Source organism: Ammodytes marinus, assembly GCF_949987685.1.
Source record: "Ammodytes marinus genome assembly, chromosome: 1".
NCBI classification, from domain to species: domain Eukaryota; kingdom Metazoa; phylum Chordata; class Actinopteri; order Uranoscopiformes; family Ammodytidae; genus Ammodytes; species Ammodytes marinus.
In genome coordinates this window covers 28240244-28264086 of record NC_137230.1, presented here as the reverse complement: position 1 = coordinate 28264086, position 23843 = coordinate 28240244, and the positions used below count along the sequence as shown (strand labels likewise).

General features: G+C 39.6%; 2 protein-coding genes across 2 annotated transcripts in view; one reads left to right on the top strand and one right to left on the bottom strand.

Annotated features, from left to right (window-relative positions):
- Window positions 1-13138, bottom strand: part of iqgap1 (IQ motif containing GTPase activating protein 1) — a 38566-nt gene extending 25428 nt beyond the window's left edge. The window contains exons 1-2 of the mRNA XM_080027400.1: window positions 12867-13138; window positions 11116-11218 (exon numbers count right to left, since the gene is read on the bottom strand). Of these exons, the coding sequence (XP_079883526.1) occupies window positions 11116-11218; window positions 12867-12912 (149 nt within the window). The 5' untranslated portion in view covers window positions 12913-13138. The remainder of the gene's footprint in view (window positions 1-11115; window positions 11219-12866) is intronic.
- Window positions 13139-20994: 7856 nt separating this feature from the next.
- cartl (cocaine- and amphetamine-regulated transcript-like) lies at window positions 20995-23126 on the top strand. Its single transcript, XM_080053877.1, has 3 exons — window positions 20995-21183; window positions 21856-21933; window positions 22820-23126. The coding sequence occupies exons 1-3, from the start codon at window positions 21046-21048 to the stop codon at window positions 22925-22927; spliced, it is 324 nt and encodes a 107-aa protein (XP_079910003.1). The 5' UTR covers window positions 20995-21045; the 3' UTR covers window positions 22928-23126.
- Window positions 23127-23843: the final 717 nt, after the last annotated feature.

Here is a 23843-nt window from a genome sequence, read left to right as displayed (position 1 = left end):
AATGTTCTCCAAATCAAGTCATTTATTATCTTAAAACAGTCGAAAAGGAGCCAATGCATTAATAGCATTTGGAAATGCTGGGAATTGCTGACAAAACACTGTGTTCAAATAAATATTTAAAAAAACTCCCCCCAACTGCATGGTGCCAAAATGGTTGCAAAGCCAAGATCGCCAGCCGCCAGCAGTTAAAGTACATACAATCCAATACTAATCCCAATAAAATAAAAATTTTAAGTTTCCATGAAAAAAAAACAGCATTACTTGTGTTAGTACTCTGCAAGCTGAACTAACAGGCCACATATTGAGACTCCAGCAAGAGATTTTTGTAACATCCCGTCTCAAACTACTTTTTTCCTTTTTTTTTTTTTTAAACAGAAATCAAACAGCACTAATAGAGAGGCATGCATGGAAAGACAGAGACTCTTTATCTCCTCCCTCCTGAGAACCTGTGAGCTGGCAGGAAGCTGAAGTCTGTTCTGAGTTCAGAGGTCAGTCTCATAGGAAGACACACACAGACACCTCGCCAGCAGCTAGTCTCCTGCTGCTGAGGATGTGAATCCTCCTCTGTAATGCATTTAAATCCACACACACACACACACACACACACACACACACACACACACACACACACACACACACACACACACACACACACACACACACACACACACACACACACACACACACACACACACACACACACACACACACACACACACACACACACACACACACACACACACACACACACACACACACACACACACACACACACACACACACACACACACACACACTTTACTGCGATGCTGGCAGAGAAATACTTGTCTGCAGGGGGTACGTTAATAATGTTTGGTCCATTAAAATGAATAAACTTCGGACTTCAGCTACATACTTCCCCTTTCCCAGGTTTCACTCTAAGCCCCAGGCAAAGTGCTTCTGCAGCAGTTAATGTTTAATAACAGTTAGATACTATTGTGCTTATACTAACAAACCACGCTGTGTTATTGTAAGGCTAAAGTGTATTGTTCTCCTGTCCCTCTGAGAGGAGCGGCCTTATGGGTTTAACTGCCTAATTGTTTAGAAATGCTTGTTTCAACAGCAATCAAATGACTTCAACAACTAGCAGTTCCTACTTAGTTGAATACACTAGTATAATATAGTAGTCATGGAAATATTTTTAAAACAATGGTTATATGTATCCTAGGCTTCTTTTGACCTGCAAATTGCCAATATTCTGCCTACTGTGAAACAATACTCTGAAAATGAAAATGATCAAGTCAGCATCCTAGTCGGATTATATTCATTAATACAAAGTGCCAACACGCCTGAGCATAACTGGAATTACAGTACATACCTACATGTTTGATTTGATTCTGTTTTCTGGATCTACCAGTCGGAGACATTACAGAAACGAATGAGCAACTTGTGGTCTTTATTTCACTATAACCACTAAACAGTGGTTATATGCTTTCTATTCTATCTAGTTTAAAACATTTAAACTTAAAAAAAAAAAAAAAAAAACATGACAGAGACAGATGACCACATGTAGAGAGAATATGTTACATGGTAGTATGTTTTAACACAGACACAATACACTTTTGTTGCCGTTTCACTATTTAAACTTTTTAAAAAGGGACCAATTATGTCATTAACTGTGATCAAGCTGCAGGATATGTTATGTCACTGGGCGTACATCATTATTGGTAATAAGTCATAAGCACAATGTCAAGGTACGTATACTAACATACACACACACTGTGATGATGAAAAGGAGACCAATTAAAAACCTAGTTTTAACACAAATACGTATGTACAAACAGGAAGACAATCTCTGAAATCACAGGAGTCAACAAACCTCTTATCAAACCAGCCAGAAATATAAACCAGTGTTTCACTGACACATTGCTTTATCACAAGGACAAAGAACAAAGGCAGGAGTGGAGGAGAACCAGGAGAAAGATGGCAAGAGGGAACACGAACACACACACACACACACACACACACACACACACACACACACACACACACACACACACACACACACACACACACACACACACACACACACACACACACACACACACACACACACACACACACACACACACACACACACACACACACACACACACACACACACACACACACACACACACACACACACACACACACACACACACACACACACACAAGAGGAGTGAGTGCCAAGTTGTCCATTACATGCTTTGCTGCAACACTGGAATCTGTGCACCAACTGACCCTGTCCCCTCAGAGCTCACACTCAAACAAGCTGATCACAGCTGGACTGACACTGTTCGCTGTACTCGCTGTGTGAAATACAAGCTTAGTGTGTGTTAAGGTGTTTTTTTTTGCTTTGTTTGGCAACATTACACTAATGGTTCATGTTATATTTATGAAACAGGAATAAAATGTTTTAAATTTTTATTTTTTTAAATGCAATGGACCACATTTTCGTGGATAATCCCTGGATCTAGTTTCCATTCGGCATATGGTTGTGACCCTTGACTTCTGCTCTTGAGGAAAATGAACCATCACATCTGACCTGCGGTGTAACAGCCATCGCTGTCCACAGCCGAGGTTCAGTGATAATAACAGAAAAGCTTGCAGGCCCGGGGTGATCAGGTAAAGAGGAGAATGGTGTGATAGACAGTCAGATGAAAGTGCTGTGTCAGCTCCACTCTCTCTCTACAGCTGAGTGGTTTAATCACCGCGATGGATTCAAAGACCGTTTCCAAGGCTGGGACAGATAGATATCCAAACCAGAAGAGTAACTTGTAATCTCAGGTTTCACACAGACCAGGCCAGGTGAAAGGCGGGTTGTGGAGGAGGGGTGGGAGTGGGATGGGGAGGGCTTTTTGTATGGAGCTGCAGCAGAGTACTGATCCCTATCCCTTTCATTCCCACATTCTTCACTATTGACTTTCAGGCTGTATGACTCAGGCCTGTGTGTCTGTGGGAAGCCTCAGAGCCTCAGCAGGTAACATTGACACAGCGTTTGTTGCAGCATTGTAGACGTGGAACTCAAAAGCCCAATCAAAGCAAAACCGTGTTGATCTTTACAACCGTAAACACACTATTATTACTATCTTGTATTTCACTTTAGAGCTGGATAGCGCTTGCTGTGGCTCTGGGGACGATTATATCAGCCTGCTGGTTCAAAACTGCTCGAGAAATAGCCTGACAAATATACTGTATGTAGTACTGACATTCATGTTCCCCACAGAATGCATCTCCAACATGTTATCTATAGCTCCATCAACTGGCCCAAATTCCCACATTTCTGACACTTCACTGCATGACACCATACTTTAAAAGCTAACAACCAAATTCCTGTCATCTTCATCTTTGAGCTAAGAACTAGCATAGGAGAATGCAGAACATCCTGCTAACAGATAGCATGTTGGTATGCTAGAATGTAGCCTCGACTGACCTGGTTAAGAATTTATTTGCGAACTTTCACTCATCTTTCGATATTTACTTTTTCATTTTTATAGGCTACATCCATCCTTCTTTCACACATTATACATCCTGGTTTGAATGGCTGCTGTGCCATATTCCCTAAGAACAATGTTGTCTGTAGGTTGGGCAGTTTTCTTTTTGTTTGGTAATGGTCATTAAGGAGATTTAGTTATTAATCGATGATTGACATTTTCACTGATTATTTTATAGAAACAGACGGATTAATCAACAAAAGAGTTCAGTTAAAAAAAAAAAACGAAATAAAAAACAATGGTAGGGGGTTTCTTAAACTAGACAAACAGGGAGTCTGTAGGTCAGTACAGCCATCAGTTTCAGTCACCTGAGGAAAGATCCTATCACTGTGAAAAGGTTTGAACTATGCCATTGTTGTCCTCGAAGCAAACACAGCAAACAATGTCCGGGGCCTGCCATTAGATAATATCCATTGCAGCAGCGACTATACAGTGTTTGGAAAGTGTTTGAAAACAGGAAATTACAGGCAAATGGCCGGAACTTTCGCAGGAACTGGGTCTTGCAGTGACGGGTGAGAGTGAGAAGATGGAGCGCCTGAAAAGCTTTAAAACTCATGTAGCGAGACACCAGTTTGTATAATAAAAAACATTTTAAGACAGTCAGATAACAGACAGCAAGTAAGATTGGAAAAGTGGAATCAAATGCAGCACTGATATGTCAACACTTAACTCTACATCATGGATGAGAGATGTTCAGCTTTCTAGTTACAGTGACAGATTAGCACTCTCTTTCAAAGTCAAATTTGAATGCAGGCGGCTTTTCTTGGTGGAAGATTACAATATGGAGATACCGCACAATCCAGCAGCATGCACCTCCAATACTTGAAAAAAGTAGTGACGCAAGTTTTGACACGGCCCTTGAGACTTTGTTTATCATGTCAAAACTTAATAAACATTGATAAGTATGCATTCCACAGTTTACATGCTTCTTTCTGCGTCTCACTTCAAAGTTATAAAACAATCCCAGTTATCCTGGGCATCATTTGTGATATATAGGAGGTAAGGATTTTATTGTCTGATATTTAGGTAATTTAAATCTTGAAACTGGAACTCTTTAGTGGTTTTACTCATTTAGGATCGTAACTCCAATGTATTTAATCTCCTGGGAAAGACAGGTAGAACAAAACTGATGTAAAAAAAGATTTAATAAGAATCAAGAGTTCTATCTTCTATTGATTTTGAATCGATTCACAAATAAAAAATAATAGAAAATAAATTGTAACAATATTATGGTTTCTCTAGGATAATTATGCTAAATTATGTTGAAATAAAAAGGAGCTGTTTACGAAAGTATAACCATTACTTGTGAATTCAGGATAATTAAGACTTGAGAATAAATAAAGGTTGAAAACAGAACTCTGAATAATAAATCACATAAAACAGTGTCTATTCAAATTTGTATGTTTTGTTAGATGTGTTAACATCTTTAGCAGACCATTATTGATCATATGAGACAGAGTGCTAGCCATAGAGAGGCATTTTTTTAACACCTCTGTCCCATGTGGTTGTATTGGTGCATGTGGATATTTTTACAATGCTGTCATGAGGTTATTACTGTATATGCGAGGAGAGGGGAACCCGAGTAGTTTGCCACAGAGCTGCCATTTTAGCATGAAAACTGTCAGAAACCGCTGCTGAAAAGTTGAGCGAGTTTTATTTAAGTTAAAGCAGCATGTCACAGTGGTGTTATGATGTGGAGGATGTGTGAGTTTGGAGAGAATTCCTGATAAAATCTCATGTAATTTCCCCAGTATTCAACCCTATATTGCTCACTCCTTCATGTCAGCCAGACGCTTATTGTATTTATCAGGGCAGATCTTAAAAGGCAAGTGTTTCAATGCAAAACACAAACACACACACACAAATGTAACCCCAAGAACCTCAAAGCTAAAAGCTCATTGTCGTCATCTGTCAGTGTTGTAACACACAGCACTGAGATATATATGTGCTATTTGTCCCAAAGCAAAAAGGTCTTCTCAGGGTAAATACTTTTCCCTTTTGACGCAAATTATTTAAAAGACCTTTCACTCAAAACAATGTGAATTTGTCAAGAGCCTGCATATCTCTGTCACACCTGGCTGTCACACAAACACGTACACCGTTACTATGACAGAACCAGATCTCGTGTTACCCATTAGCAATAGAAAGAAAGAATACGTTGTATCATCAGCACAGAGTCAATATTAAAACAGCAGCCTGTTGTCAGTCAGTTAGTGAAGAGGAAAACCTGCCGCAAACCACAGGTAAACTCTGCTGTTGCTAGGTAACAGCCACTACACCCAACTAATATTTGTTACAAGCCTGAAACTGTCAGGTGAACTTATTTCCAAATAAGGTCAAAGCCAAACATGTACACACCATAATAACCCTAACTCTTTTTCTCGCCTTTTTATTTCACTTGATATTAGGATCTTAAATGTTTAAAACAGATATAATCATGAGGCTTTGTAAAGTTATGTTGAGAGGGAGTGCACGGACTTGAAGCCATCCCAAACGGTGTAACAAACTTGCTTCCATACCAGTATTTATTTTGTTAATTTGACTAACTCTGCAACACAAAGAAATTCAAGAGTTTGACTATAAAAGGCTTAATCTATCCTCATGTAGGCCTACAGATGGGAAAATGTGACACACAGGTTTCCCCACAAAGGGGGCGACGTGACAGACTGTTCGGGTTTGATGTTGAATAACGTAAGGAAACTGACACTATATCTCAGTCTGTTCAAAGTTCATAAATTCACCTTTATGCTAAACTAAGCTAAGCTAAGCTAGCTGGCTGCTGACTGTACCATCAGAGTGGTGCCACATTTTTCATTAAAGTCTGAGTAACGCCAAACTATTACTTTAACAGAAGCGGGAATAGAACAGAAATAGAACAGATGAGACAAGGATGGAAACAAGCAGCGAGCAGCTGAGCAGTAAAAATTATCTGCCATCAAATGTTTTATAGAGTTTAGGCGGTTATGTAAAATGGCCAATGACGTTTCATTTTCCGGTTTGAACAAGGCCTCTTTTAGACAGAAACTCTATTCTGGGTTCCGAAGCTACACATAAAAAGCATCAACCTTAAAGGTGTAGGACTCAAAAGTAACATGGTGTGAAGTAAGGCCATCAGTTTAAACTTTTTAAACCATAACATCATTTATATTATTACCTAAATCAACACATGAAGGAGTCATTGTATATTCTAGTCATTTGGTTGAATAGAGTATATTTCAACACCATTTGAAAAGTGCATAATTTTCTCAAATCTTTCAACTTTCACGAGATTTAGCTCATAGGGAACCCTGTTGTTTAAAAAGATTACACTAAACGCTAATTAGACGCCCTTCTAACTCCAAAAGTTATGTGTGTGTGCTGTAAATAGACCTGGATAAGAACCAGCCTGTCAGAAAGAGACACTGCTCTGTATTTTTTTCTCTCCACAGTGACGGAGGGAGGATGACTAGGCAGCCAGGGCCCAACAGTGACGAGCAGTGATGAGGTAAATGAAGGGTATTTGGGTAGTGAAGGTGACAGGAATGGGAGGGAGGACCATAGTGTGGCTCTGTGACAAAGACTCTAGTTATTAGACATCCCATCCAGCAGGCTGCCACTTTTGCTGGAGTAAAAATCCAGTTGCTTTACCATTCAACTCTCCCACTAAAGCTGTCATTACAGTGCCTCACATTATTTAGCACTGTCTAAACAACAACTTCTACGGAATTACTGCTATGGGCAGGACAGATAAGGAGGGAAAACACAACACACACTGGAATTAGTTTCTAAAAAGGTCAATATTGTGACGATGAAGCTATATCAGTAGATCAGAAAGTTATCTTTACTGTCTATATTTGGATAACGGTGTTACAATTTTTTTTAGATAGATGTTTGTTAAAAGTGAATTAAGAATTATTATGAACATGTATTCAGAATTAGATTTTTTTTGCACCAGGTAATTACCAAGTTAAATGGTGAGTTTCGGAAAAAAAAAGCTGTGACAGCCCTGCAACCAGTTGGTCCAGTATGGCATCAACACAATCACACAAGGTCAATCACACCCACAGGTTGTAAACAAACCTCCAACCCTAATCCTCATTAGCTCTTCAAATGGAACGTGAGCACGCCCAAAATGACCGTAACTCATCCTCCATAGCACAGAAAGACACTGTAGAAAAGACATTCAAAAAGGTGCTCTAATGCACATTTACAACAGACTGAAGGGGTAAACACGTTAACTAAAGACTAGAAGTTTGCCTGCAACATGTCTGTTTTAACTACATAAATAACAACACATATGCAAACAACACACCTAGGTGGACAAAATAATCTCTGTATCTGGTCAGGGGCGTGACGTAGATTTGATATTACCCAACGGTTCATTATCAAACTAAAATGTCAACCTAACTTTCTCCTCTCCTCTCCTCCCCCGAGGTTCAAATCAAACGCTCCTCCTCCACGTGCACTCTGCCTGCTGTCACTGTGCTGTCACCTCAGGGAGGAATCTGGTTCACCTGTGGACTCAAGAAATTATGGCTAAGCCCAAAAATAACTACGTCACCCTTTGCAAACATCTGCTGAGTGAGTGATTTACAACTAGCTTTACATCACTGCACTCACTGCAGCACACAGGCTGACAGGAAACGAGAAAGAGGCAAATGTGGATGACATGTGACAGTGTAGTCCGGACGTTCTGACCTCAAACAAAACCATTTATCATCAGTGTCTCTCCACTGTGAAACTACGCACTAAACAGCACCGCCATGCACGGATCAATAAACCAACTAAAACATGTCCAACTGCATTCCCAGGGAGACTCAAGCAGATAACCAAAGAGTGAAAGGAGAGGAGAAAGACGTGAACACAGCTGATTATACAGAGAGAATTTGTTTGCAAAATGTTTTCCTTAAAATGCAGAGAATAAACATGAATTAATTTCTTATAGAAACTGTACTGCTGAAACACTAAGTCAGCCGACATGGTTATCTTTATCTGATAACATATGGAGTTACTTATCAAGTAAAAAAATGCCAAAAATTTGCAGATTCCACTTCCCCTTTTGTGAATATTATTTATTTCAAAACGTTTGCAAATTGAGTATCTTGGATTTTTGGATTGTTGATTGGACGAAACCAGTAATTTGAAGTCCTTATAGATTAAACCATTAATAGTCAGAGTTGCAGCCCGAGAGCCAAGGTTAGCAGCACACACACACACACACCTACTATTTGCAAAGCCAAAAAAAGACGAACAGGTCACAGAGCATTCAAATATGGCGTGATAATGTGCACAGCATGTCGCCTAAGCCTCAAGCGGTTTCTATGCACTTGATGGGAACATGAAAATGAGAGTGATAACAAAGGAGATAAATAGAGGTGAGAGAGCCCAGGCTGTTCCCAAGTCCCTAAGGGCCCTATATGCTCAAATACACATCAGACGGTGGCAACGTTATAACACTGACAGAGCCACAATGCATTCCTACAGCCATCTCTACAAGGCACACAGGTTACAGGTGCGCTCTCACACCCTGCTGTGCACCTGTCAGAGGCATTCCCTTCATACCACACACACACACACACACACACACACACACACACACACACACTCCCATAATTCCACTGCAGGCTCAGATGTTCCCCACATGTCAACCTAGAATTCTTTTAGCAGCAACATTGGGCCCAAACAGTCAATCAGGAAGGCACAGTTTGGGAAACTGTTTAGGGGACAAGAACTGCATCAGACACACAAGCACATAATTCAAGATTGCCCCCAAGAGATTTCTGGAGGAAAAATGGGTACGGACAAAAACGCAAATTATTCCAGGAATTTCCTGAACACCACAGATGGTCGATAATAAAGGGAGCAGGTGATGGATGTAGGTCAACAGGCACACGCTCCGCAGCCGCACAACCAATCATCTTTTTTGTCAAGAGCGTACGTACACCCTCGCAGCCACATGGACTCCGGCACACTCACACCGGAACCTGTTTCTATGACAACTCCTGGGTTTCTGTGGCAACAGTGGGTGATTCTAAAATTCAACAGGGACTGAGTCACTTCCTGTCTCGCGCAATCCTTCCTCTTTTTTGATCTGTGAGCCCACAGTGGAGTCAACTCCAGAGTCACAAAGAGCAATCGTGCTCGGCTGCTGACAAGCTCAGGCAACAAACCGCCAACACATTGCACGCATGCACACAAGCAGATATCTGTGTGTGTGTGTGTGTGTGTGTGTGTGTGTGCGTGTGTGCATCGGTGTGTGTGTGTCCGTGTGTGTATGTGCAATGAGTAACAGACCTCCTATTTTTTCATAAACTCCAAGTTTAAAATGAAAGCAGAAGTTTGGCTGTTCTCTAAAGTTATATTCCACAATCTTTTTCTAAACCTCTATATCTGCTCTCGATGAACTCAGCAACTCTAGTTAAACAACACATCACAAGCTTCTTTAGAAAACCTGAGATTTTTTTTTCATGTTGATTATATTGTCTTAATATTATATCATACTGTGTGTACTGTATGTAATGTATTACTTAGTGTTATCCAGCAGTTCTCTTGGATTTTGACATGTCCAAGAGTAGAGGTACAGGGCATCATTTTAAAGTGTTTCTTCTTTACTAGAATGATATCTCAGTTTCTCAAAACCAATACAGCAAGCAGCTGTGTGAGGACTTTGTCAAAGTAAAAGACACTACCATTGTCAAAAGGATTGCTTAAATGTGGGACTATCAGATCAAACAATAAGTACACAAGATGAAGCTGACCAGACATAAAATGCCAACTTTCGCTACTGAGCAGTTTCTAATTATCTGTATTACAGTAAAGTACTAAGAAAATCATTGATGTGACAGCCAGTCTAAACCAACGGCAGCATATAATCCTTCAACTGTAGCTTAAAAGGTGAAATCCCACTGAAATCCACTGCACTGAATTGCAGAAAAAAAGAAAAAAAAGTGTTTAAAAGTATGAATGGACTGAATCCCCAGATTTTCAGATTATGAGAGATTTCAGTTGCTACTGATACGCATAGCTCTACTAAGGGTTCGAGAACCAATCTGATGCCCTCACTGCGTAGGACTAATTTGGAGGTAAGGTAGCATGAGGTCAGAAACTGCCATGACTGACTGAGTCAGCAGCCCACTGTGACTGAATGAATGTTACAGATAGGAGAGGAAACACAGAATTTTACAATGACAGTGATAAAGAAACTGTATCTAATGTCACATCATGATACCTGATCCCCTGAATGAGGTCAGTATTGTTGCCGATACAAATGCAGTGCACCGAATCAGTCCATCCCATCTAAAATGGTCAAAATGTTAATTTAGATAAGATCAAAGAAAATGTTATTTAAGAAAAAAAAAGTTAATTCTGGTCTATGGTCTGTTGGTTGGACACACAAAAGCTATTCAAAGACTTCTCCTCGGCTTCTAGGGGTCTATGATGACATGTTCCACTATTTTCTGACATTTTGCTGTCCAAACAATTAATGCAAAAAACAATTGGCAAATTAACTGATAATTAAAATACTCATTATTTGCAGCATTGATGACATTCCCAGAGACAATCATGGACATCAACCTGAGCGGCCTGCAGTGGTTCAGCACAACTGTCTTCCAGCTTTTACCTTTTGGCTTCCTCCAGGTGACACAGGTATTCATAGGCCATGTTCTGCTGCCGCCGCTCGTCCATCTCCTCTGCTGTAAGACGCTCCACGCCATCCAGAACCGCTGCAGCCCAAAACATACACAGAGTTACACTTTCAAATGTCAGAAAAGACATGCAAATACCAAAATAACTGTGAGACGCTTACTATGCACCAAAGGAGCAAAGTAATACTTGATGAATGTTAACCCGTTCCTTTAATGTGCAATGTCTACGAGTCTTATTGTTTGTGGTGTTTATCATGTTACTTATTTGTGCTAAGGTGTTTTTTCACTGATCACGCACTGCACTCCCATAAGGAACGTAGTTCGAGATTTGCATTTTTTTTTAACCTATCTTCCCCTGTTGTTCTCCTTTTCCTTCCATGAAAGAGGGGCGCGGCGCACGCTGCGACCCTGCAGTTACACTCTCTCCTGTCCACCCATGTTATTGTCACTGTCTTGTATGTTTCTTGGCGAGGTGTGTACTGAAAGGCAAATTTCATTGTGCTGTAACGGTGCATATGACAATAAATAAATCTGACTTCTGACTTCTGAACATGTTGGTTGACAATATATTTAAAAAAAGTTGTTTATTAACTTTTAACCTTTTTTTTTTTTCTTAGTTGCATTTTTCCATCCAGCTCCCTGGCCTCTCTCAAGTTCTATCTAATAGTGAGGTGTGTTTTACAAAAGGAAATCAGCCTCAATTATTGGTATTGGGCATGTTTTCCGCCAGTTACCACATGAGTTCAGTGTGGTTCAGGGCTGTTGGACTTGTATGATGATGTGGGCATGCCTTTGTCTGTCAATGGCATGCCTATTCATATACTGAAAACAAAAAACAATGCTGGGGAGGTAACGGGGCAATTCCCATGAGATCACACAGAGTAGAGCCTGATTCCTGAGTGTGGAGCAATGTTCCCCAAAGAGTGTTTCCTTCCAAATTATGGAGAGGGGGATGGGGGACTGCAGGGCGAGCAATACAGGGAGGCCCCATTTTAGCCTCCTGTCACATCTGAGGTGGGAGGGTTCATCATTCAACAGGTACACTCTGATCCCAACCAAAACCAAGGGACCACATGCCATGACAACCTAATAAATTACCCCTTTGGCACCAATTTCTAAGATTGTTTTACCACTGATGTACTCAAAAATGAAATATGGGGATATGTCAGTTAAGCAAACTACTTCTTGTTCTAAAGGTTTTGTTGTGCAATCCAAATGAAAGATAGAGGACTAAGTCATATACGGTTTCCTCAAACTAAGCTACCAAATGACTTTGAAATCCTTTTTGAAAACATCCATGGGCGGTGGTGGTGAATTGTGTCATTTCACCTCTACTTCTATGAAGAACTCATACACACTAGCCTACTTCAAAGAGGAACTTCAGGTCCTGTCTTTAACACAGGGCGTAAACAAATTAAAAAAATAATAACTTCTACTTTATAAACAAACATGTTTGCAATGTTGCAAAAAAGTTTCAGGCCTCCTTCCTTCTCCACTCTTAATATAAAAACGCGGAAGTCATAATTATGCTGTAACCATGCTGTCAGAAATAACCTGCGATCTGCAGTGTGAGCGCTTCGTACAAATACATGAAACTTTGTCTTAAGTTTGGGGGCGTTTGCATGAGCAGAAGCGGGGCTGTGGCCCGGAGCTGCTTGTCCCGTCTGCGGTGTGTGGGTAAGCATCTCAAGGTGAGCAGAAAGAAGGAGAAAAAGTCAGAACTTACAGCCATATCTCGGCCTGTTCCCGTCTGTCTCGTCTGAAGTTGACATCCTCCTCTCTCGAGAAACGCGGCTCTGTGCGCTCCGCGGCTCGCTTCAGTAAAGAAAAAGTTTGGGCGCAGTCTGGACAGTACGGTTCCAAACTCTCTGGAGCATAAAAAACCCGATCAAAACCGAAAGAAACCCGGGAAAGACCCTTACGGCCTTCTTGCTCCTCCGCTGCACAGTTTGGTTGAGACTTTTTTTCTTCTTCTTCAAACCCCACTGATGTCACTGGGTGTGTTCTTCCTAATCCTGAAGTATGCGTTTCAGGAAACGGAGCTCAGCAGCCTCCGGGCGGCCAAACTGCAGACGCAGCGACTCCTGCCGTCCACTGCAGGCAGTTCCCAACCTGAGGTCCGGGGACCTTCACGGGCCGCAATCCGGGATCCTGAGAGTCCCAGCAAAATGAGAGATTGTATAAAGCTGCATAAGTGTTAGAGGTTTATGGGTCCGTTTCCTGAAATATTCTGCAAAATCGTTTGATTTAAAAAATATAAATATATTTAAAATATATTTTTGAACCAAATGGATCATCTGAAAAGATGTGATTTAAATTGGCAACAACTGAATCTGCATGAATGAAGGGCAGATAGAGTTCATCATCATATAAGATAATACACCAAAATATCAATAACAGATTATACCAAAATATATGCAATGCCAAAATGTATTAACCCTTATGCCTTGTTAGTAGGGGTGTAACGGTACACGTATTTGTACCGTACCGTGACGGTACAGGCACGTATTTGGTGTTACAGAGGTGGACCGCGGTCCGTTCGTGGCGTACATAGCGTTAATATATGGCGAATGTACAGGCTTGTTTTGCGGTGTGGAACTTAAAACTTGTGGTCGGAGTTCCCCCCGGACCATTTAGCCTCCGGCTCGGCTCGCGCGTGCGCAGTAGCAGCCAGCAGCGATTGAGAGTCTATTATCTCCATGGTGAGCATGAGGGTCAGGCAGTGTTAGCAACTTAGCCGCTATATTCAGCGACTTTTCAGACCGCTCTGGCGACTCTTTTTTTTTAAAGCCACCAGCGACCAATCTAGCTACTTTTTCTGGTGTTATTGGTGACTTTTGGAGACCCTGTGCTGTCGCTAAAGCATGTATCGCTCTTTACTTCTAAACGAGCAGCGGCCAGCGGGTGCTCAACGGCCACTCCCCCCGGTCCCACAGCACTGACAGGCGGCCGAGTCCTCACGCAGCAGTCCCTCCCAGCTGCAGTCAGAGCAGGAGATACACACCTCTCCGCTCTAGTGTTCCGTTTGCATCACTATTAGCAGTTGTAGTAGCAGCGTTCCCCCCTCTTTTACTGTCTATGAGTAGTGCAAATCAAAATGTTATACAGTGCTTTCGAACAGAGAGCGAACTGCATGGGGAAAGACAACAGGAAACCGGAGCGTGCAGGCGCCCCCCTGTCATTCAAATCCCGTTTGAGAGATAACTTAAGATTCCAGGTGAATTATGAAAACAGTGATAGACGTGTGGAACAATGTCGGCACACAGGTTATTGTTTCACCGCGATCGCTTATGTAGGAGGCAACACGTCGAACATGTACGCATTTGAAAAGGCACCATCAGGTGTTTGGCTACTCTCACCATTACTGTGAAGAAAGACGAGCTGGGCAAAACCCAGACATTATTTTCTTTTTTATACTGAATATAAACAAGCTGTCATTTAATTAATGCTGCAGTAGCACTTTTATTTGATAATTTTTATATTTATAAGAGCACTTTAGAGTTTAAGAGAGCTGCAGCAATATTTTATTTTTTTCAAAAAGACCCTTAAAGATGACATACCCTTTGTTTACACCAGCTTACAGAGCCTGCTGAGCATTAACACTATATTTTTTCATTGCAATTTTAGTTTATGCTGCACCTACACTAGTATTTAATAAGTATTTTATTTATTGGAGAATTGCAGCAGTATTTTTATATTTGTTATGCATTTTATTTATATCAATCAATCAAACTTTATTTATATAGCACTTTTCATAGAATCAAATGCAACACAAAGTGCTTAATACAACTCCCCCCCTCCCCCCACACCCCCCACCCAGAGATATGCATACATGCAAACACATTCCCCCTCCCACCCATCCATACCCCAAAATAAGAAATTCATTAAAAACAGGAAGGAAACTGCGCTGAGGAAACGCCATCATCAGAGAGAAAACACTAGAGACTGTAAAACTAAAACAATTAAAAATAAATATATGTTACTGTCAGCTACTTACTGACAGTTAAAGCTGTTCATTCTCCCTTAACTATGAACCGTACCGTACTGTACCGTACCGTGACTTCAAAACCGAGGTACGTACCGAACCGTGACTTTAGTGTACCGTTACACCCCTACTTGTTAGTGGACATTTGTGTATTTGGGGTTGCATTTTTGAGATAATTTTGGCTGTGATTGTTCCCTAGCCATAACATTTGGTAAGGAGGTGTGTTTTTCAATGAATTTTCACTTTATTTTGACTGTGAGATGTTTTTGTTACACTGTGTATGTTAAGTACACGATTTGTACCATTGACTTCCAATCATAACAAAAATTTTTGACCCCCACCTTAAAATAAAAGTGAAAAATTATTTTTAATCTAATTTCCCATTTCTCTGTAGCAAACTTGATGAAGTTATGTAAAAATAAGCTCAATAAAATGTTTGACCCATTTTAGCACCCCCCTCCCCCCCCACCCCCACTGACTTCTGTGGGGACCCTTTGCAACAAATTAGCATCCTTGTGTAATTCATGGCTGCAAACCAATAAAAAATAAATAAAAAAACACTAAAATGGTTTTGATGTGTAGTTAGTGAACACCTCTTTTAGTCAGAATGGTTGAAGTGAAAAAATATTTTCCAGGAGTCAGTCTGTGTGAACTCAAATCACAGACACTGAAATCCTTGTGCAAAAATAGGCTATTTCGTAAACTCATAGAAAGCCATAAAACCAGTATTTTTGATTCCTTGGCCATGGCAAGATATAATCAGGATTTATATCATGTTTTGCACTCACACTTTCACACACACACATGAACTTACACACGCACACACACACAGACACATACGTACACAAACTAAAAAAGATATATATTTAAAAGCTGGTATTTTGTAGTTTTAGTGAGTGGTTTTCCTCATAAAAACTCATATTTTGAAATAAAAGAGGTGATAAAATGGGTAAATTTTACTATTCTCTTTCATTTTACCAAATTGCATTGTGTTTTCTGCAGTAAAATGGGAAATCAGACGCAAAAAAAATGTTTCACTTTAATTAAAGGCGGGTTGCCAAAAAAGTTTTGTTATAATGTAAGTCAATGGTAGAAATCTAACTTTTTTTATTCAATCTGACATTAAACAAAAAAGTAATAATGCCCCCAAATCGATTTTCCTCACCCATCATTCAGATGGGTAAGCCGGTGATACAAATAATAATACAATTGGAATATCGAATTTTTGTGTATTTTTCAAAAAAGCGGTTGGTGGTATATGATCAAAACTGGCATCTAAAGGGTTCATTTTTAATCATCATTTATTAAACCATAACATAGATTAAACAAAAAACCCTTTATGAAGAAAATGAAAAAAGAAATGGGAAAAAATATTGATCTTTCAATATGTTATTGCAGTTTAAAGGTCAACATACACAAATTTCCACTAACATACCCAGTGTAAAAAAAAAATTTCAAACTGACATTATACAAAAATTATATAATAAAATAATGCCCCAAAATAATTTTTCTCACCTATAATTCAGATGGGTAAGCCGGTGATACTAATAATATCAAAGTTGAAAAAAAAATTGGAATATTGAATTTTTGTGTATTTTTCAAAAAAGCGGTTGGTGGTATATGATCAAAACTGGCATCTAGAGGGTTAATTTTTAATTTATTAAACCATAACAGATTGAGCAACAACCCCTTCATGAAGAAAATGAAAAAAAAATTGGGAAAAAATATTGATCTTTCATAATGTTATTGCAGTTTAAAAGTCAACCTACACACATTTCCACTAACCTACTCAAAATGTGCATTATGAATTTCAATGAATGAACATGAACATTAAACGGTTTTTCACTACAGCCAATCTTGTGTTATTGTGCATATGCTTAGTTGAGTGTTTGTTTTTGTTGTTTTTGTCATAATGTTCTGAGTTAAGATTGTATAGTCAAACTTGTAAAACCTGCTTCAACCTCTAAACACCACAGGTTGATTGTAACACTGTTTGACCAATCAGAAAAGGGTTGTGTTGATGTCATCAATATAAGACACTCCCATTTCTCATTTGAGCTTACAGGAGAAGTAGCACGTCTCTGTGAGCAAGATTGAGGATTTTACATAAAGGTTGTTTTTACTCATGCTCTTAATTGTATCTTAGAAACAATGGTTCAGTGATCAGTGAAATCAGTTGCTAAGGGCAATTCCATTTCTTATTGAACAGATATTGTGAATCCTATAAGAGAACAGTTTTCGAGTGGGCAGCCGAATGTAAGTGGAGGCCATTTATTTAAGGCTTTCCTGCAACGGTTGAGACTTTTTTATTACTGATTGCCCCAAGGGGCTATAACATCTTTACTGTTGACATGCTTTTAAGTCATGAAGTTTGCATACTTGGCATTGGACAATGGTTGAAAACACACCCCAGTCACATAGGTTGATAAATCCATTTCAGGATCTGACTATTTTTTAGATTTCATGAAACACCATGTAAACCTGTCCATCAGTGGGAAAGGAAACAAAAGACAATCATACAACAGACTACAGAATGCAGACAGAACTCCTGTGATGTAGAAAACACCCATGATGTGGCTGTGGACTTATTTATTCCTGACTGTCAGTAATGGAACACCACAATGAAACACTAATCCTTAAGAAATATACACTCACCGGCCACTTTATTAGGTACACCTGTTCAATGGCTTATAAAAACAAAAAGCTAATCAGCCAATCACATGGCAGCAATTTAATGCATTTATGCATTTAGACGTGGTCAAGACAATGTACAGAAGTCAAACCGAGCATCAGAATGGGGAAGAAAGGGGGTTTAGATGACTTTGAACATGGCATGGTTGATGGTGCACGGCAGGATGGATCCATACTTTCATGTTGTTAACGCCAAATTCTGAACCTGCCATCTGAATGTCGCAACTGAAATCGAGATTCATCAGACCAGGCATGATTTTTCAATCTTCTATTGTCCAATATTGGTGATCCTGTGATAATTCTAGCCTAATTTTCCTGTTTTTAGCTGACAGGAGTGGCACCCGGTGGGGTCTTCTGTTGCTGTAGCCCATCTGCTTCAAAGTTGGTCATGTTTTGCGTTCAGAGATGGTATTCTGCATACCCTGGTTGTAACGAGTGGTTATTTGAGTTACTGTTGCCTTTCTATCATCTTGAACCAGTATGCCCATCCAGTGGCGGACTCAGACTGTTTGAAGGGCAGGGGCGAAAAAATAAAAAGGGCACATTCTGGACAGCATGGGGCCCCACCAGCGCACACAGTGGTTTTTCTAACCTGATGATGTTTTGTTCCCCCAACGGAGCCTTAGAGGCAGCGTTGCCTTGAAGGTCCCATTCGAGACTGGAGAAAATTCAATGTGCCGTTACCATGCAGTCTTTGACCACTGACAGCCAGCTACGGAAAAATGTAAGGAAGTTTTCCTTCATGTTGAGGTGATAGCTGACTATTATCGTCTCTCTTGCATGAAATGGCCTACACTTGAATGATCTTGAACGCTCAAAAAATGTATATACATTTTAAACGGATTATGCAAACTGAAAATATTAAGTTTTCTAACTTGGCATCTAATTGCGCTTTTCCACTATGGGTACTGACATACTCTTAATCAGCTTTTTGCTTCGTTATCCAGTGGAGATTTAAGTACCACTCGGTGTAGGCTAGCTGTTTGTCATAGCAACGCCCGTTCGTCAGCTACCAAAGAGAGGAACGTCTGCACCACATTAGCTAACCACAACATGTTTTTTCGGTTTTCCATATTCTTGCTCCAGAGGGCACATCATCATCATTTAGGCCTATTGTATGGAGGGGCAACCTAGGGCACTCATTCATTTTTGTTCACGTGTAAAGGGCAGCCAATAAGGCACTTTTCTCTCATTTTCGCCCCTGAGTCCGCCACTGTGCCCATCCTCCACTGACCTCCGACTTCAACAAGGCATTTTACGTCCGCACAAATGCCGCTCACTGGATAATTTTTCTTTTTCTGACCATTCTCTGTAAACCCTAGAGATGGTTTAGAGTGAAAATCCCAGTAGATCAGCAGTTTCTGAGACACTCATACCAGCCCTCCTGACACCCTCAACATGTTCACTTAAGCTGACAGTCACTTAAACCCTCTTTCTTCCCCATTCTGTTGCTCGGTTTCAATCTCAATTAGTTGTCCCGTCCAGGGCTACATGCCTAAATGCATTGAGTTGCTGACATGTGATTGGCTGATTAGTTATATGTGTTAACAAGAAAATGAACCGCTGTACCTAATAAAGTGGCCGGTGAGTGTATTATAACAAGTGTAAATGTACTCAGTAGTATCTTTCTACTTCACTAGATGTTAAGTGGTTGGTATTAGTCCAAGCCATGACTTCATTCATCATCATGTTGTGCTTTGCCAAAAGAGATGACATGCTCCTGTTAGTCCATTTCTAAAACTCTTTGGATCAAATTCATTATGTCATGACTGAGGTTCGACAAGGCGACTTAAAAGTGTATTTTTTTGGAAATAGAAGCCAATTTTCCCGACAGCTGGGGTTGTTTTGTCAATCATGTGGGATGTCAAATCTGAACCTGCAGCAACCACCACCACCAAGGTTCGATTCCCCGCCTACCCGCCACATGTCGAAGTGTCCCTCGGCAAGACACTGAACCCCAAATTGCTCTCGATGGTTCAGAGAGCGCCTTGCATGGCAGCTACTGCCATCGGTGTATGAATGGGTGAATGTGGTAAGATATGTAAAGCGCTTTGGGGCTGAGGAAATCGGCTAGAAAGCGCTTTTTAAGTCAAGTCCATTTACCGTTTTTGAAAATCACTAATCAACATATTAAAAATTATCAAAGCATTTTTTGTGGAATTTTTTGTGGTTAAGTGATGGATTTATTGTATTGTTATTGTAGTGTGGTATTTGAATTTGTTTTAAAAGGGGTTTATAGGAGTAAAAACGTACATTGAAGTTTTCTCTTGATTCATCTGATAGATCATCGTGTAACCAGGTAGCTAGCGTGTTTGTCTTCTGGAGCCACATATGTTTCCTGATACGACTTTTAAAATGAGACACAGCAGGCAAAAACATATGTTTTTCAAGCATTGATAAATTTTTAGATTTCTGTCTATTTTGCTTTCCTAACATGTCTTCTTTAATACTAGTTTAAATTTAAGGACCACAATGTACATTGAAGTGTTAAATGACTAAACCTTTGACTGAAGAACATGCTGAAAATGCAAATTTAAGACCAGTATATAGTATCTGATTTATTTGACTTCTGATTTATAAAATGAAAATAGGCTATATACAAAATCTGTTCTGTAAAACATTCAACGCTTATTATAAAAATAAAATAAAGATTTTAACTCTTGCTTTATTTTACAACGAGATTTTTTGTTTTTTTTAAATATGCAAATGTATGCATAATTAGCCTAGTCAGATATTGCCACATTTACATATTTCTTAAAAAAAAATTATAATACAAAAATAAAACAACAATTGTTTAATGCAAGTTATCGAATGTCAAAGTTTCATGACGATATACCTATGTGGTGTCTGGACTTATTCTAAAGAACTGGGTCTTATATGCACTTTAATATTTGTATTTTTTTTTTGTTATGACTACAACCAATACGTGCCAAGATTCAACTGGATTTACTCATATAAATTCTAACTGCAAACATAATTTAGTAAAGTGAGTGTTGGTTGGTTGCTTTATTATCCACCCCTGACATCTCAGCCCCCAGCCAAGTTGTTCCACCACGTTAATCCTGCTGCTGTGGCCTCTTCGGGCGGGCGGGGCTTTACAGTAGGAGTTCATATAAAACAGGAGAAGGTCCTGTGTGTGGAGGGACAATCTCCTGACGACACTCTGCTTTGTCCAGTCCTTCACTGCCCACTTTCGCCAGGACCTCCACCCTCCTCTCCCGCCAGCACCATGGATAGCTCCGGGACGCTCCGAGGGCTGCTGTTCGCTGGCCTGCTGTGCGTCGTGTGTCACGGCCAGGCGTCTCAGGAAGTCTCCGCGGAAGACTTTGGGGTGGACAAACCCGAGCCGGCCGCAGACAGAGACCTGGTCAGTATCTGATGATGAGTATAGAATGCTTCATAAAAACACATGAAACTTTCTATTGAAGAATAAATAACCTCGTAGCATAAAGTCCTCTAATCGGAAATCTGTTGAGATAAACTTTAAACTGTGAGTTTTGGCAAAGTGTGTGATTGTGTCGTACCGGCCTGTGCATGTTCAGTTTTTCTTTGATTTGGATTTTCATTTTTTAAATAGATACATCCTGTTCCTTCTGTTCAGTCTTATAGGAAACGTGCACATTGCATTTCCAACTTTGACTTTTGTTACACAATCAATTTTACATGTAAGGAAGTGACACTGACTGACCTCATTAAAACGAGGATAGATTGTTGTATTTTAAGTCTATAATAATCGTTATAGGGAGGTGAGAGTTTATTTTTACTTATTTCAACACTGATGAACGTCTTGTGAAAAGTTTCCAAATATACAAGGTTGGATTTTTGTGGAATAGAATATTTCCATTTAATTAATGCATCCTGGCTTATAAACTAAAGTATTAACCTTTAGTTCAAAAAGGAACTTAAAGGAATATTTCTGTGTTCAAGATGTTATCATGCTTAGGCCACAGATGTCATTTGACACATGCTCATCAGAACTGATGTTTTTTCTTGTGGTTTTGTTTTTTGTTTGTTTTCTGATCCAATCTTTGCTGAGCAGGTGGACGCGCTGGAGGCTCTGCTGGGCAGGATGCACAATCGCATCTCTTCCACTGAGAAAAGAGGAACCATCGCACTGGTAACTTCCCTTTACTCACAATGCAGCTATACATTCTCTAATCCTGGAAGGACTCTGAGCAATTACTCTAGTACAATTATAAGTATCATGGTGTAGAAATACTATGTTACAAGTTAAAGTCCTGCATTTAAAATGTCACTTAAAATTAACATTTTACAAAAGTACTAATTATGCAGAATTTCATACATACATACAACATATTTTAATTGATTATAATTAATAATTAATTACAGATTAATCTAAATATGACTTTCATGTTGTAGCTGGTTGGGGCTAATTTTAATTACTGTATATACTGCTGTGAAGCTGTAACATAACATAGTAACTTTATATTTAAATTAAGTTTACATTAGCATAACCTTTACGTACCTCAAAACTGTACTTAAGAAGAGGGAAAACTAGTGACTAAACTTTCACAATGCTAAGTCAGACCTTTGTATTCTGACCATCACTCCGCTGCTGTTTAATTAAACCAGTTAGCCGAAGACGCCTGCCACTTATTAAAAGATAACAAGAAAATGCCAGTAACAGTGTTTTACTCAAAGTGCAATTAAAGACTAATCGAGATTGCTGCCACCAAACCCCTCAGTCCTGCTGTCCCCTCGGTAGAAATAAATCACAGAGACATGAGACAGAACCAGCTAATGAACAGGATTTAATTATAACAATGAAACATGCTGCAACCATTAACATCTCACCCTTGGTCTGTCGTGTTAAATAAACCAGAAGACGGAAGTGGAAACAATTAATCAAGGCAAATTAATTCATTAATGGAAAGGCCTTTGCTAGTAATTGCCACATAGGTTTTTTACATAAGAATGCATATGCCCTCCCTGATGGTGATGAAGTTGCTAATATATCTCCTCTATGTCCCTCTGTCTGTCAGTGTGGGATGGGGGACCGCTGTGCCATGAAGTTTGGGCCTCGCATTGGGAAGCTCTGTGACTGCGGCAGAGGAGCCAACTGCAACTCCTACCTGCTCAAGTGCCTCTGAAGCACTGAGGATTTTATTTTTATTTTTTTACTTTATTTTTCACAAACACAGTCTCACTTCTACAGGGCCAAACATCATGTTGAACCTCCCTAGCTTCCATACCCCTTCACAATTCCCTGACTCTCATGTTTTGTCAGCCTGCCCTCTAACCTTACTGTTTCTATCCATTATGCATTGTTGTTGATTGGGCAGCTGTTGCATGAGCATGGATTTTTGTAAAGCTAACAGATCTGGTTCTCTGTGTAGCATGTGAAATGCTTTATGTTCAATAAAAACATATCAGAATTCTGTATATATTTCTGTTATTTTACTTCTTCAAAGTTTGCTCATCATGTGGGGTTTCTTTCTCTATGTTGTCATTTTTTTGTCAAATAGTTCAGAAATGATACAAGTTTTAATTTGAACAATACTTGGAATGTTGCAGCTGTATATTCCCATAAATAATTCCCGGCTGTCGATCTTGCAGGAGGGATTCCCTTTTTAATTATAATAGGATCAAATAAAACCAACAAAAAAAAACTCTTTAAAAATAATTTGAGGACATGAGCTGGTTTCAAAACGCTAACAGTTATTCTCTAGTTCTACACAGACTTTATTTCTACTAAGTTATGAACATTTATCTACAGTATATTCCATTTTCACTTTTTCAAAAATGTTTGATACTTTGACAATTTGATCATTTCTAATTGAAAGTCAGATATATTTTCTGAACTGGCAAAAGAGATTTCAACCAGCCTAGAAAGGTGTTGTGCACTGACATAATGTATTTTCCTTTAAATGGAAAATGTCAGGCCCTGCCATTCATTTTCACCCTTCATAGGCATATGGTATGTTTTATAGTTACATTAGCACAAAAGCTGTGATGGGCCTGGTTAACACAAACCCCACATTTCAATCATCTTATTGTGAGACTTCT

Excerpts from the sequence above, each read along its gene's own strand:
- cartl (XM_080053877.1), top strand. The coding sequence starts at position 21,046 with ATGGATAGCTCCGGGACGCTCCGAGGGCTGCTGTTCGCTGGCCTGCTG. Across the intron at positions 21,184-21,855 it reads CGGCCGCAGACAGAGACCTG|GTGGACGCGCTGGAGGCTCT; the intron begins GTCAGTATCTGA and ends TTTGCTGAGCAG. Across the intron at positions 21,934-22,819 it reads AAAGAGGAACCATCGCACTG|TGTGGGATGGGGGACCGCTG; the intron begins GTAACTTCCCTT and ends TCTGTCTGTCAG.